The sequence below is a fragment of the Ciconia boyciana genome, chromosome 5, assembly GCF_034638445.1.
Source record: "Ciconia boyciana chromosome 5, ASM3463844v1, whole genome shotgun sequence".
NCBI lineage: Eukaryota > Metazoa > Chordata > Aves > Ciconiiformes > Ciconiidae > Ciconia > Ciconia boyciana.
The window spans coordinates 66798065-66814319 of record NC_132938.1 but is presented as its reverse complement, the minus strand read 5'-3'; the positions used below and the strand labels follow the sequence as shown (position 1 = coordinate 66814319).

At 40.0% G+C, this 16255-nt stretch overlaps 1 protein-coding gene across 5 annotated transcripts in view; it reads right to left on the bottom strand.

The window, feature by feature from the left end:
* The window catches only part of WDFY3 (WD repeat and FYVE domain containing 3), a 182604-nt gene that overhangs the window by 99945 nt on the left and 66404 nt on the right, over positions 1 to 16255 (bottom strand). For all 5 annotated transcript variants that reach the window (XM_072863213.1, XM_072863212.1, XM_072863214.1 and 2 more), the window contains 5 exons: positions 9809 to 9918; positions 8602 to 8763; positions 6543 to 6735; positions 3119 to 3305; positions 44 to 210 (listed from right to left, as the gene is read on the bottom strand). In XM_072863213.1, the coding sequence (XP_072719314.1) occupies positions 44 to 210; positions 3119 to 3305; positions 6543 to 6735; positions 8602 to 8763; positions 9809 to 9918 (819 nt within the window). The remainder of the gene's footprint in view (positions 1 to 43; positions 211 to 3118; positions 3306 to 6542; positions 6736 to 8601; positions 8764 to 9808; positions 9919 to 16255) is intronic.

The following is a 16255-nucleotide window of genomic DNA, read 5'->3' as shown; positions in this document are numbered from 1 at the left end:
TAAAAAAACAAAAAAAACAGAGGGAGAAAGAAAGCAGACTCACCTTTGCCTGCAGGCTGTGGGACTGCAAATCCAGGTAGCAGGAAAGGTACTCCAGTGGTAACACCAGCTGGCTTTAATTCGTTGACACCATATGTTGTTAAGGAAGTTATCAAATTAACTAAGTCCTTCAAAGCATCCTTAGATTCAGCCTCTTTTGCCTGTTCTAATCTAAAGAAAATAAAATAGATCAAGTTAGCAGCACTAGTTTATTTCAACTCAAATCACTAATAAGATATCTCTTCCATTTTACTCTATTAATTTAGAGACCACACTTTTACTGCCCTGTTCCTCCAGTATTTTACATTTCATACCATTAAGTCAGTCAAACGTTACTGGATTTATGAAAGCATACATTTATTTGCCATAGAAATTCACCTCATAAATCCTTCCTTGAACTCAATAGTCTGCTAAAAAGCAGCACAGACATGAAAATTACTTTTAAAATCCTCCTACAAACATGAAGCTACTGGATAGGAAAATAGCTAGACAGTCTGTCATTAAATAAATCCATAATTAATTTGTTAGATTATAACTGCCACTTTGAGAGTTAATATTTCATGCTAATAAAATGGTATCTTGGTAGAAGTCTAACACTTAGAAGCACACAATGAAGCATCTTCATTAGAACTATGGACCCTTACCTCTGAATGCAAGAAGATGGAAATGCTAACATCCCATTCCAACCATTGCTTCCTGCCAGCAACACACCATCAGACCAAACCCTAAAAACTGACTCCAAACCCTAGAACAATCTTTATTTTCCTTCCATTTCACCAAAAATTAAACCACGTTTAGTTACTTACTAACTCTATAGTCTCTATAGATCCCAGGAGAAAGCTGGGGACCACAATCTCCTATTTGCTCATGCAATGTGAGCTATATTTTTCTTCTTGCTAACAAGTGACTGTGGGAGCCCTTAGAAGCAGCTCATTCTGCATCCTCCTCCTTCTTCTCAGCAGACATGTGGCTGAACCTCCTTCAAACAGCCATTACAGAAGCACTTATTAGCTCACCTACTGCCACTACTAATCCTACACATGCCCTGCCCTTTCACATCATTGAGGTGAAATTACATACTCTCTCCCCCTTGGTCCTCACAGACCTCCTGCAATTCCTTATTAAGTCACCGTCTTCACAAGTTCTTCTGCATTACCTGCTCCAAAGCCTTTCTTCTTTGCAGCTTGACGCCCAGTGCCCACATTTCATACCCCCATGTGACAGTCATCTTCACAATAGTGCCATAGAGCTGAACAAGTATCTGTCAGTAGGTCTGAGCCAAAACATGTCCAGGGAGAATGCATTACTGTTGTTCATCACTGACCAATACATAGGCTTGTCCAAGATGATCGTTTTTTGAAACAAACTATGTTTTGATTTGAAGATCAAATAAACTAAAACTTATAAGAAACAGCAAGAGATACGGCCATCAAAACAGCAGTCATGTTTTGAACCATCTTCCATCTCCTCTACAATACACAAATCTCTAACAAGTACACCATATGTCGGTGTGCACTGTTCATCCTATCCAAGGCATTTCTGCAAGAGTCTTAGCAAGTTTTGTAGAGCCACCCTGGGAAAGAAGTGAGGATAATGCATTTCTATGCTTTTAACCTTTACTGATGTCAACTGAAGAACCCAGGTGCTCTCCTTCTTCAATCAGACATGCAAACCTCTAGTCTTCCTATACCTCTGTCAGGGATCCCCCATTCTTTGATTTAAAGGATGAGCAAGATCAGGAGAGAGTTTAACACACTTGATCTACAGAGGTTCACTTTTGTACCTGAAAATGAAATTGCTAATGACAGCATGTTGCCCTCAAATTCCACCTAAACTCTGGCTGATAGTTTCTGAAAAACAGCTGAGTTTGAATTACATTGCTTTGAATGAATGCATTGGTAAATATAACATACTGAAAACCACCAGTTCTACTACAAGAACAATAACAATTCCTTAACAGGTGTTTGAGCTTTTGTGGCACCAAAGATAATTTATTAATAATTTTAACTGTGATTAAGAATTTCAAATGCCATGTCTATGTCTGGTATCCATTTAAAACAAACAAACAAAAAAACAAAAAACATACTGTGTAGTAGAAAATTTAGTTCAAACATTTGGGTGCCAAAACCTAGCATCCTAGCACCCAAAATGAATAGTTTGAAAGAGGGAGATAACACTTCTCATTAATGGCCATTACAGCGCTGTCTCTAAGCATCTTTGACCCAAGTTTACTTCATAAGATGTATACTCATCGACATAATTTCCCAGTTTCTGTCTTGGATTTGTAAAACACATACATTTCAACAGCTAAGCATGCTTCTTCAGAACTGCATATCCAAACAAAGCAACACAGACTGACCATAGACTTTACACAAATAATGCAGCAGACATTAATTTGCTGACTGAGAAAGAAAAGGATGAAGTCTCTTTCATGGAAAGAAATAAAATCATAGATGGATCATACATCCAAGTTTTGTTTGGGCATGCATTTTCATTATCCTATTTTGTGATGCATTAGCAGGTTAGCAGTACCTTTAATAAAAAATACAAATTAAAAACACACACATATACACTGATTCCCTAATAATGTGAGAGTTCTCTCCAGCACTCTGGTATTAGAGCTTATGTACAAAAATGTCTCTTCAATACTAAGTAGCAGGTCTTCAATATTAAGTAGCAAGCACCACGTTTACGTATATAATTTTTAATTATGATAGTATGTTAAAACAAAACAAAAAAAAAACCCCAACCAAACCCAAAACACACTAGTTGCAGTCAAAATTTTATTTTCTGAATTCTTTCTAAATTTTTAGTACCAGTTGTTTTTAAGCATCTGCTGTCTTAGCACATACAGAAGCGTTTAGTAATAAACCAGTACTGATGAATAAAAAAGTTAAATCATGTAGTTTCATAAATGGAGAGAAGCACATAATTTCATGGCTTGGTCCCAATATCTTCATTTCATAATAACCTATAATCACTTATTTGTTCAAACCTATTCACCTATTCTTTATTAAGAAATCTTTTCAGAAAAAGCTCACAGTGATCTGTCTGCATTCCTTCAAGCATTTTTGCATACCTGAGGAGGAGGTCACAGAGGAAGTTGTATCCTTGCCATATCCTAAAATCATCCAACAAGGTTTGGGATACATCACTGGAGTCTTTGAGAAAACAAGAAAGTCCAGCAAACATCTCAACTATTTCTAGGGGAGAAAGGTCATCAGACTGCTGCATGTTCTGAACACACGTGGACAAACATTCCTTTTCTGAAAAGAATCGCAGTTAAAAATTTAGGATTTTACTGACATCAATCACAGCAAGAAGCATAACTAGTACAAGAATCATGGCAATAAGGTAACTGTTATTTAACTATCTCTTATCACATAACATTTAATATCATAGAGCACTTGAGTAGCATTCTCAACTGGCTTTGGATCTGAACCCTAACCTCTTTTTGCCAATCCCTTCCTCCCTTTTATAATCTTTACTCTTGTACAGAGGAGACTGTGTAGGCAAATACTCTTTTTTACCTAAAACATTTGACCAGATAACTCAGCAGAATAAAAAGACAAATACGGCAACTGTATATAATTCTAAAACATCTTTTTTTCTTTTAAAACACAAAGTTATACAAAGCACTGGCTTAAACTGTTACTGATGTTAGGTAAAACCCTACACATAACCCTTTACACCATGTCTTCTTATTGTTACTCTGGTTAGCATTTCTTTGGCTGGCATATTTGCTTGCCCAATAAATTTTGATCAAAGAGAGACAGCTTGTCTCATTCTGCATACTTCTCACACTCCATCAGTTCATTGGTGAGTTGCAAAAAGCTTTCCCGAATCTATAGTCAGATTTTAGGTTGCACTCCTGTTTTAAAGATGCTCCCTTCAATTATCTGCTATTTTAACTTTGCAGCACGCGCAAGATAAATGCAAATCTTTATAGCTAGACTGATAACGAAATTTCCCAGAGATCAAATCAAAGCATGAGAGAGTGAAAGGATGCTCCTTTGCATATGATAAAATGTCTTAACTTTTTTTCTGAATATGAGATGAGCCTCTTGACAGATGTCGTTATCTCTTAAGTCAGGTTTATTTTTTTATCAACAAGCAAGAGGGAATGCTGACTGGTTTTCCTTTTAAGATTTTATTTTACTTTTTTAAAAACCTAGAATACCTTTTGATATGCCAGCCTCACTCCTCTGTGGATCAAGCCAATACAGAAGTGATAATAGTAGTAGCTGCAATATGCCAAACAACACAGTCAAAACTTGGTTATTTTCTTTGTTGCGCTTCATAATGTTTTCACATATACACAAACACCTTCTACACTCATCAAAAGCCCACCAGAAGGCTGTTAGAGATGCAGGCAAAATACCTATCACCTTTTAAGTCCTATCTGAAAATACTTAACTGATGACTATTCTGTGCTTACAGGTGAGATACTGTATATTCACATCCTTCTGACTGGAATTGGAAACACACTGCTAGCACAACAAAAAACACAGACTGAAATTTTCTGTGAAGTATGTGGGAGCAGGGTGACATATTTCATAAACTGTCAAAATGGTTTTGTGGAGTCTTGTAACTACTTGCTTTCCAGGGTGTGAGGAAACTGTGGGTTTCTTTTTTTCCAGTAGGTGTACACTGCTAAGATGTATGATAAGGATGTTAGTTCACTTCAACAGTCACTCTAATTTAAAAACTACAAATGCTTCTATGTGGTCCTACAGTCTAAAAGTCGTAAATAGAATATTAGAAACATATTCTACCAAATTTCCTACCTCAAATCCTACATATCTAAACACCCATGCAGTTTTAAATTAATGCAACACAAGTATTTCATAGCAAACCTGCTCCCAGCCAGCTAATACCCTCTCCAACACTGGTTTTCATCTTGCTTTGCTCTCGCAAATTCTTTGTCATGAACCAGCTTGGCAGATGCCCTTGCTAAGGGGACCGTGACCAGTCCCTTATAAAGATACATGATGAATAAAGTACTTCTTAATATTAGCTACCAAAATTTGTAACCAGCTACAGAAATACCCCTGTACGCCACGGCTTCCATGCCTAAAACAGTCAGGATGCTACTTGTCTCAAAAAAAGGACAGGAGATAAAATGGAATGATTCTGGCTGCTTCAGTCATTTGGTGGCTCGCAGACTGGATTAAGCCCACGAGATTATTTTATTTTGGCCTTCAGGATGCACAAAATCCACAATCTGTAAGCTTTATGGCAAGGTGAGGAAGAGAAGGGTCTGGCAGAAGAAACACAGGCTGGCTCAACAGTCAGCAATCTAGTCAGCTAGCCGACAGGGAAAACGTAGGGGCTGCAAACCCATCCAGTTGCCAGGCTCTTTCCAGCTGTGTCCCAAAAGCTCCACACCAGGTTGTGACACAGGCTCTAGGACAGGCTACACATAAGCTTCCTAGTAAGCTTTCTAGGAGCACCGGTACTGAGAGACCACCTCCTTTGGGCGTAGGCTTGGGTCTCAGCCAGGCAAAAGAGAGCTTCCCTGGGCCAGGCCCTAGGGACAACGTCCTTGGGTTGGGGACCGCGCAGGGAAGCTGGGTTGGACCACAGAGGAGGAAGCCAGCTGGCTGTTCCAACATGCCGTCAATAAGCACTTGGAGGTTCACACTCAAGTGTTTCTGTGCCCATACACCGTGCTCCCTCGAGGATTTCCTAGCGCCTGTATTACCCAGGTTTTGCTGTTATCAGTGTATGCCAGCCCCTGATGCCCTGGGTAGTGGACAGTACATTGCAAATCAGTGGTGGTTATAACGGTCTGACCCAACCTCTTCCCACAAAAGCAAGATGTCTGGGAGAAAGAACCTTCTGCCAGCATACCCAAATGAGCTCTCCCTCGTTTGCATAATGCACCAGTATTTACTATATGGGCTTCTAATAGCTCAAACTGCATCAGCAGAACACATGGAGCTGCTTCCTCTTCCTGCAGCTTCCTGAGATGTCTCTACACTTTTATTGCCAGCTAGAGTGGTACCCAAACAAGCAGCTGTAAACAGGACACTTGCCTGTTTACAGCTAAACAACTAAACAGCTTGCCTCGCGCCTCTGCAAGGAGCTGCTGTTGCTAACTCAAACACAGAACAGAAAACAACTAACTCTCGTTAAGAATTAATGCTCGCAGCAAAAGCGAGAAACCTATGCATCTTCCCAGTGACTACTTTTCAATACAGGCAGTTACTGAAGTTGCTGAAAGCCTTTCCTTTTGGTTAACATAAACTCTACACCAAAACACGACAGGACACTTCATCTTCCAATGTTAACTTGAAATATGGATGAGGCAGGCTCAGCTACAAACACCTCTCACACTACACAAGTGCTCTGAAATTGTAACTATATGTAAATGCCTACCAAAAAAAAAAAGCCTGTAAGCTTTCCTTGATCTATTATTTTCATGCCTATTTCCTAACTAAGAAAACTATGACAGAAGAACAGAAAAAAACCAATAAATAACATTGGATAAAGACACATACCATGAATGTATTTCACTACATTGACACTAAGGCCATGACGCGATATGGTCATTAGTACTTCCCCTGCACTCTTCCTCCAAGGCAGATTATAGGGAGGGCACCATGAGGTTATTGCACTGAATAGAAGCTGGAGATCATCCTTTTGAGCCAGTTCTTCCGCCGGGGACACAAAACTGCACAATTTTACTAGGATCTGAAACAGTAAGTCATTAAATATCTAGTATTAACATTGCTATTTTTGTCTAGAGTTAGTAAAAGGTGAAACATTCTTCCATTTAGCATACACATTAAAAAAAGGCAATGCACCGTTTCCCCTTTGCATGTTGTTTCTGTAATTTGAATTGAAGACAAAGTTATTCAACACATGGTTATTTCAAGTCAGTTTAAAATGACTAGCAAAAGATTAGCAGCAGAGTTTAAATCTCTTTGGCTGACACCACATACTTGTCTGGATACCAGGTTATTCCATTCTGGGAGAATCCACCTTGTTCTGTAATTTACAGGTCTAAATTTTGCAGTGGTGCAGGGGCTCTGCGAAGCAAACTGTTGTATCCTTTCCTAATGCAAGAAGGCGGCTATCCATGTGTCGTTGGCAGAGCAGCATCCATACCATCTTGGCCAAATGAAAATAGCCAAAATAGTATGGCAGGAAAGGATACAGCAGCACTGTAGACCTACCTGGATGACCGACTCCTGGATCTGAATTTCCAGGTTACCTTAAACAAGACAAAACGCAGGCACGCAACTAAAGTTACTATATTGCGCTCCCTTTTCTGCATGTTTTGAGGACATCTGACGTCCATTTTGTGTCTTGTGCAGGAAAAGCTGAGGTTTCCCCTCAGAAAATTGTAGGAAGACTTTGCAAGGCTGCCTACATCCGGAGGAGGTTTGGAAGCTGAAACCTCACCCATTCCAGCCAGCTCATTTGAGAGCACCACTTTACAGTCCTTGAAGAGGGACAGAAAAGAGTTGAGATGTAGTATATTGGAGGGGACTCTATATGGTAACATTGATCATTTATTAACTCTGCTGACTGAAACACAGCAAAGCATTTTCTGAAAGATAGCTCACAGCACACCGTGATTTCTGCTCAGAAATCAGCCTGTAGTACTAAAACCAAAGACAGCCTGTAGTACTAAGACAAAAAAAAAAAAAAAAAAAAGCCCAATCACTATGTTCTCAAATAGTGACTGCTACTGGACAAACATTGTGGCTAGTAATTGTGGGAATAAGGCTCTCATCTTTACTTTTGTAGTGCAGGTACCAAAATGCTTCTCAGATGTTATACTTACAAATATAACTATGTTTGTATATACTTACAAATATACTATGCAAAACCATAGACCTCTGTCGTTTTGCTTATGTAGCTACAATGACCCTACATAGAGACACGTCCAATTTGCACATGGAAACCGGTAGCATGATCAACCCCTTTCTAACAGTAGCTGTCAGCTCCTTCTAAAAGTTTCATCAGGAGAACGTATGGAGATCTTGCAAAGAAATTCCCAATTGAAACCTCAGAAAGCAGGAGCAGGTCAGATGGAGTCCCTGGACTCCCTGGGAAATCTGGGGGATAACTGTAATAGTCACTGCAAGCTCAGATGGTTTATTCCCAGATTTAAATTATTTGTTTCCATATTCATGGTTTATTTCCATAATTAAAGGGAAAATAGCATATTTTTAATTAATTAATAGATCATTATCAATACTAATGGTTTTTACTATGTCTATTTCAATCAGTAATGGCCAAAGATACCAAAGACTAGGACCAGTTAGATCAAAACAGAGTAACAGTCAACATGTTGCTCCTTTTAAGCAGCTGCACAGAAGAGTTGCATGCATTTTTGTGGAGGAGAATTTGCCGAGGACAAAAACCACAGGGGGAGTAGAAATTTAACCTCAACTGTGCTTGAGTAAAATCCATCTTACTCTGAGCCATCAGTTTGTGAAGAATCAAGGAAGAGCAAAACCTGGTTCAAGTGAAAAGTTTCTGGACTTTTCTCACATGAAGCATTTCCATTCCTCTTGCAAATTCCATGACCTATTTTACCTTTCTTACCTGTACAAAGACTTTCTGTAGTAGCGCTCGGCGCTCTGCGAGAGGTAGTTCATTCTGTGCTCCTCCAACTACCTCAGGCACATGTGGAAGGTCAAAAAACAGATATAGACATTTAACAAGTGTGGAAGGCACTGACATTGTAGTCATGCAGTCCACAGTTTTCTGAGGAAAAAGAAAACAGAGCAAGAAAACAGTTCAGCATATTACTACATTCAAAAAGTCATGCTCCAGTAATGCAGTTGATTCAAAAGCTGTTTTTTCTCTCTCACACCTTTGGTGAGGTGTCTACATGGCAGTACAGATTTACCATCTATTCTTGAATGCCTACCTAAACAATAACCTTAAAAATAGCATCATAATTTATTTACATGACAGTAGCACCTAACAGCCACAGTTCAGAGCACTCACCACACAGGACAGAAACAAAAACTGACAGTCTCTGCCAACTGAAGCTTACAAGTTAATTACAAGATCTTCAGCCAAGCCCTTGTTAGCTACCTATTCTTTGTAGCAGTAGAAATGGGAGTGGGAGGAGGACTATTCAATTTAAGCACTCACTTGGCAAGAAGGTATAAGCAGGCATAAGGATCAAGGTAGTAGAAAACATGAAAGCATCAGTAGGAATAAAATACAAATTGGGGTGGAGGCTGGTGACATATTAAACACGGATGCACTGAAGATGATGTGCTGAATTATAAAGGCAGATTAGAGCAGAAAGAACAAACCACGCAGCTGTCCAATACATTGCCAGAGACTGGCTCTCTAATGGAGGGCAGCACCAAAAGCAGAGGCAGTAAAGATTCACGATATCACTGGCTCATCACTGCTGCTGGCTGCGCTTTTTGCAACTGCTGCTGCCCTCCTTGAATGGGGAGCCCAAGTGATTTAGGTGCTGTATGTGACATGCATCTCAAGGGGCACTAAGCAGCAGCATGCAAGAGAAGCCTTTGGGGAACAATACAAGTTGTGTGCATAATTCAAAAGAACATTATAAATTAAAGTTCCAAAATGATTACTTTTTAGGCAGCTGAAACCACAAAGAGCTAAAGCAGAAGTTCTGAGGCAGTATAACAGAAAAAGGATCTTAACACAGAAAGCAGAATATAGTTACAACATCTTTTAGTGCGTGTTCATGCAGCTCATTATTTTATTGCTTTTGTCTCTCCCACCCCACAATTCATTTTTAGCCTTGATGTTTAAGACTAACCTGTCCTGATGAAGCTAGTAAATTGATTGTGGTGAGCAGCATCCAACCTCTACTTGCTTCTTCACTTTGATTGACCTCCAGAAACTGGACTATGGCACGACTTGCAGCCTCTGTAGGGGAGCAGTTAAAAAAAATGCAATAAGAATTCAATCTGATAGTCTGCAGAAGGGAACATATCCTCTCAACAGTTCCAAGCACTGAGCATGAATTCACCTCTGCAGAACTACTTGAAAAACAGACTAGGTTTAGGCCTACACTCTCCAGACACACATTCCAGTCTTTCACACGCACTTGGCTTTGACACTAGCAAGGCTGCAAAAAGTACGTTTTTAGGTCATGCATCATCCTTTAAAACAGCAGACAGATTTCAGTAACATGCAGCAACTTTTGTTTGAGTATTTTGACTTTATCAAACACAACATACTCTTTTCCAGAGACATGAAGTCACCATCACTTAGTGGTCTCAGCGGGAAAAGCTGATACTCAATTTCTGAAAAAAAGCACTGCACTGAAACAACAGTACGGAGGATAATGGGAAAAGATTGGAGGGAAGGAGAGGTGCAGAAAGACAAAAGGAATAAAAAACAGGAATGAAAAATAAAATTAAGACTAAGATCAGCAATTACTACATGCCCATCCTACATTTTTTTGAAAATGAAAACGCTAACAACTTATGGCTAATTCTTATGATCCGGGGACCACTTCTGGAATCAGATGCTATTCCATATCAGTCAGAGCCAAAGATAAATATTCAGCCTAGTAAACAAGTTATCAGCCTCAATAAATAAAACAACAGAAAATGCAATCCTATTTCACTGCTCTCTGAATACACACTTATGTTAAGAAATCTATAATGGCAGTCATGATGACTGCCCATTACCCTTAAGTGAAATCTAAAACCATTTTTCATTAATAACTGCATATGGATCATCTTCAGTGCTTTTAGTGTCAACTACGACAGAAAAGGAAGGTGCATAATATCGCTTAAAAAAGGAATTAAAGAAATTACTAACAGAGGAATAAATAAGCAACTGAAGAAAAACCCAATGTTAATCTTGGTTTGTTTGCTTCATCTGCTGTCAAGATTCCCCAGCACATACCTGTGAAGGAGTTTGTTCTAAAGTAAACAGATTTTACATGGCAAAGTAATTCTCAAACTTCTAGCACTGACTACACTGAAAAGACAATTTTCTGGAGCACCAGACTGTCAGCTGAGCTGGACTAGTAAACCTACAAAGTAGATGATCCTAGAAGATGTCTACAGTTGTTTGCTTTACATTCCTAACATTAACTTTTCCCAAGAGAGACTGCCACCATACAGAGCCAAAGCCATCATCCGCTACTGATGTATTGGTGAATCAACATAACAAAAATGAAGGTGTAAAGAAACACTTTTATCAACAGGAGGACAGCTGGTAGATGAAGAGAAGCAATTACCCCCCTCCGAACAATGCTCGTTAGATCACATGTGGAATGTTGCATCCACTTTTGGTCCCAACCCAATACAGGGAAGACAATGGTCAACAGGAGTTCAGACAAGGGCCACCGAGATGTTTGGGGGCTGGAGCAGGAGCCCTGTGAGGAGAGGCTGAGGAACCAGGGAGAGGAGACAGCCTCAGGGGCACCAAACAGCAGCCTCAATGCCCACGGTGGGGGGAGCTATAGAGAACTCAGAGACAGGCTCTTCACAGCACTGCATGGCTGGAGGGCAAGAGACAACAGGCTTAAAATCAAGAGAGGTTCAGACTGCATATAAGGAGAAATTTTCCCCCACCCCAAGGACAGAGATGCACTGAAACGGGGATGAGAGAGGCTGTGGTGTCTCCAGCCTTGGAGGTTTTCAAGACATAACAGGATCGAACCCTGCACAACCTGGTCCCATCTCACAGTTGGTGTGGCTGTTAGCAGGAAGTTGGACAACAGGCTTCTCTTATTCTACGATTTTCCCTCACACAAAAAAGTCTATTTGATGTCTCATTCAGCAGGATTTCACATCACCCATGCTGGTGTCAGTTTCATCCCCTTCCAGTGCAAAGAGGATGTATTTTTCCGTAAAGCCCAGAAACCCTTTTATAGTCATAATCCTAGAAAAAAGATAAAGGAAGAGAGACAGATTTAAGATAAAAATCCAGATTTGGTTCATTTGTGCAATGGCTATTTTCCCATGGTTTTGTTTTGCAGCCTTATTCCCATAACAGGTTTTTGTACAAACCACTGGCTTTTCCAATTCTGGTGCTGAAGTAAGGAGAGGCACCTATCAAATCCCTGCATGAGACTGACTCACACAAAACAAAGCTTGAAATACCAAGGTGAAAGGTAAGGCAATTTTTAAAACACACACAAATGCAGACATGCAGCAACTTCCCAGCATGCTGACCTGAAGTACCTGGCGGGCACTTTGTTTTCCAAAACCATCAGTGCAAAACATTGGCCAGACGGTTGGGTGTTTGAGCAGACCAACTTAGAAAGCACAACAGCCATGCCACAGCCATAGTTCCTACACTAGAGACATATACAAAATGCTGGAATTCCTGGCAAAAGCCACTTTCCTAAGCACTGAGTGTCAAGCATGTCTAAAGCATGCACTGCTTCTACAATGACAGTGCCCCACCAGCCCAGTGTTAGGTGCAATTTAGTAGGCCCGTTCTCATTCTATTTGACCACAGACTGAGCTGGGCAATCATTCTCTGACTGCAAGCAGGTACGACTGGTACCAAACAGGGCGTGCACAGGCTCCTTTGGGCATAGTCTCCAAAAGCCACCGGTGGAACAGGGCCTCTTTTAGTCATCTTTGAAAGTGAGACTCAGGGGTTAAGTATATGCTTCTGAAAAAGTTGTCATGCTGCTGGCATCCTAAATGGCATAGCAGTTGAAGACTATAAATAGCAGTTTCAAAACTGTCAGTCTTCATTAAGCACTACCTAAAACACAGACAGCATTTTAAGTGCAGGAAGAAGTTCTCTTGTCATCTGCTCTGAGCAAATTTGATAGCAGTATCATTTAAGATTAATTTCTATCATCAGCACTAGTCTTAATTTATTTCTTGTACCTTTTCCCTGGTTTTGAAGTGCTCCAGTCATCTTTTTAATATAACATCCCCTATGTGCCCCACCCAGATGTCCTTAACCCTTCAACTTCTGCAGAACAAATCACTAAATCTAGGATTGGGATATGTTAGCTAGTAAAAATGGCAAACGAGTAAAGAGAAAAACCTACAAAATAATATGTAAGCATACATATCTTGACAACTGTGCAAGCATGTATGCATAAGTATGACCACGATTACGTGGTCACATGGTTAATATGCAGTAGTCAGATTTTTCAGCACGGATTCAGTATATATGGGATAAAGGCTTGGTAGAATAAAACACTAGAATTTGTTTCATACATAAGAGGTAATACGGGTGCTTTGCATCCTGAACTTCAGAAAAGCAGCAGATGGAAAGCAAAGGGATTAGACCCATTAAGATTGCTAGCAAAAAGCAGCACTGCATTACAAGCAACGTTATTGCCTATAGCAATAGCACTAAGGACAAATTCAGTACATGAAGCTTTTAGTTAGATGTTTTAGTACCATAAACGGCATTTAATAGTATAATCAGACTTTTGTATAGCTTATTTTTATCCTAGAGTGGAATATTAGTGAAAAAATATCTGTGCACATGTGACGGGGGGGAGGGGGGGAGGTATGGATGGGTGTGTCAGGGGGGTGGGTGGGGAGCAAGCTGAAGTCAGGTACCCCTTCTCTAATCAAGCCTTCAAGAAGCCTCTATTACTTCTCACGGGGAATGCCTGGAAACACAGTCAGATACCTAGAGTTAAAGAATATGAATTGTTCCAACTGCCTAGATAGTAAGAGAGAAGTATCAACCCAAACAGAAAAGGGATGGCAAAAAGTCTTCCTTCAATCATCAGGAACAGTGCAGTGCTGTCATCACAAACCGCAGATATGAAGTGGCTGATGCCTTTGCAGTGTGCAGAAATAGAGGGCTGCTCATCCAAAGATAAACAACTCAACTGTGCCAGCGTTTAGCCTCACTAACCCAGCTGATAAGAGAGTGGGCGTTCTAGGATCTCTTGGAAAGGCACTATATTGCACTACACTTGCCTTGCATAAGATCTGGTAAAGAGCATCAAAAATAAATTGAAGGTTAACCAAAAGTAACAAGATACAGCAGTCCTTGATCAGAACTAACTCCTGATGAGTAGCTGATAGAACACTGCTTCCCTTTCAGAGCAATTTCAATAAATTTAAAACAGAATCACCTTGTAAAGCAAAGTCACCCACAGAACAAGAAAAACATGTATATATAAAATGAAAAAAACAAGACACGTAGTCACAGCATGTGAGATCATTTCCAACATACTCTCTTCCAACAGAAGAAAAGTTAACTAACATACCAAAAAAGTCTGAAAGCAATCCGTAAGTCCACTTGTTTTAGTGAGAAAGATCCTCAACCTTCAAAGAGAAGCAGATGCTACAAGTAACACTATCAGAAAAACTTCAGACTTCATTATTGGAGGAGCCTGAAAGGCTACTTATTAGTAGAAGATAAGAAGCTTCCTTTAACTACCACTGGTAACTTACTCAAAATGCGAGACGCAGTTGAACAAATTACACTAACTCTTGTGTATTTAATACAAACATAAAATCAGTTCTGCTGATCTGATAGAGGTAAATTGCAATAAAAATTAACAATAAAAGCAGGGTTTGCAGATCAATGGAATTTTAAAAAGAAAAAAGGCATTGTCAGAGGCCAAATACAAATCACTGATGTGGTTTTCTGCAATGGTTAAACATTATGATGATGAATGTTTATCAATTTGGTCTCCCAAATTGGTTTGAAGATGAGATGATGATAGTTTTCCAGCAGATCTGTTAGAGAAATGCCTAAACAGGTTAAAAGCATTTTCACTGGTGAAACAGTTTGAGTAAATCAGTGAAATTGGGGGGGGGGGAGGGGCAGACACCCCCCAAAAAAACAAACAAAAAACCCAAAACCAAACCACTACAACATTCAGAATGTATAAACAGTAAGTGAAAATCTCGTTTCTGGAGGTAGGAGGGATTAGCTGAACAGTCTAGAGGTATGAAGCAAGACACAACTAAATTTAATTTAAAAGGTGCATAAAACACTGATGTACACAGACTACCACACATGAAATCATAAAAAAAAAAAAAAATCCCAAACTTTTGAAATTGACCTTGAAAGGAGGTTAAAATGTGATGAACCATTTTGCTTTCTCATTCTTCAATTTTCTGCCCTTCTGCACAGGTTTCACAGGTTGTCCCCACAACCACTTATTCATATTCTGACTGGGGAAGGACCTTCCAGGTTGCAGGATTGCCCATCATTAAGGGAAGCATTCTGAACCTCCCTGTGAGATCAAGTGTTTATATATCCTAATGCATTAAATAATGGAAGCTGTCAGTATGTCACTTGGTGTCCTTGAAATGCAGACAACATAGGACTGAGTTAGAAACCAATTTTAGTAAACATGGAATAACCACTACAAGGTACCAAATCACAGGCACCCTCAACTGCTGAAATATGAGAAGCCATTAAAAGTGAAAGAGAAAGGTGTACTCTGTGCTTGCCCTGTTTCTTGCTTTCTGTTTGTGACCACAGCCAGGAACCTACCACTTGGTTATGTGGGTTCATGGTTTGATTCCAGGAGGACAGCTTTATGCACTTACCTTTAAGTTTGCAATGTGAAACTATTCAGTAGTTGGGATTTCTCATGTACAAGGTACAGGTACTCACCAAAATGATAAACCAAAAGGTCCCAAGCTATTCAGCTCACAGCACCTGTGGCATGGAGAAAGCAGCTCTCCTGCCTACCTGCACACCAGCCACCTCCACACAGAGGACTTCAGGGACCACACTCCACCATGCATCAGCCTGGCTAGACACCTTGAAATGACACAAAAGTCCTGCTGTCCGTACCAGAGGGATCGCCTGAACTAACCTTCCCTGCCGTACGCTTATCTTTGTATTGGGTCTAAATTATGATGATGTGCCAAACACTCTAGGACATGCCATTGAAATATTTGCAAAATCACAGAGGAACCAATTGCATCCAGGGTATGTCTTTTGAAAAATACATTAAATAAGCATTGCTTCCCCTCCAGCATCAGTAGCCAAAGTAGCCATTAGTAGCCACATTTATTCTACCAAGATTCTGGCTGTCCCCGGCCCTTTTTCAGCCCTGGGCCAGATGCACTTGCTCCCAAAGGAAAGGTTCATTTTGGAACTGATTGCAGGCATTACTCACATAGCTATTAGCATAAATACTCAAACGCCTGATGAAAAAAATTGTCCTATGCTCCATTATGAAATGGAGGGGGGGGACACCACAAACCACAAACACACACACACACCCCCCCCCCAACCAAAAAAAAAAAAAAAATCCCAACACATCAACAGGTAAGATTTAATCATACCA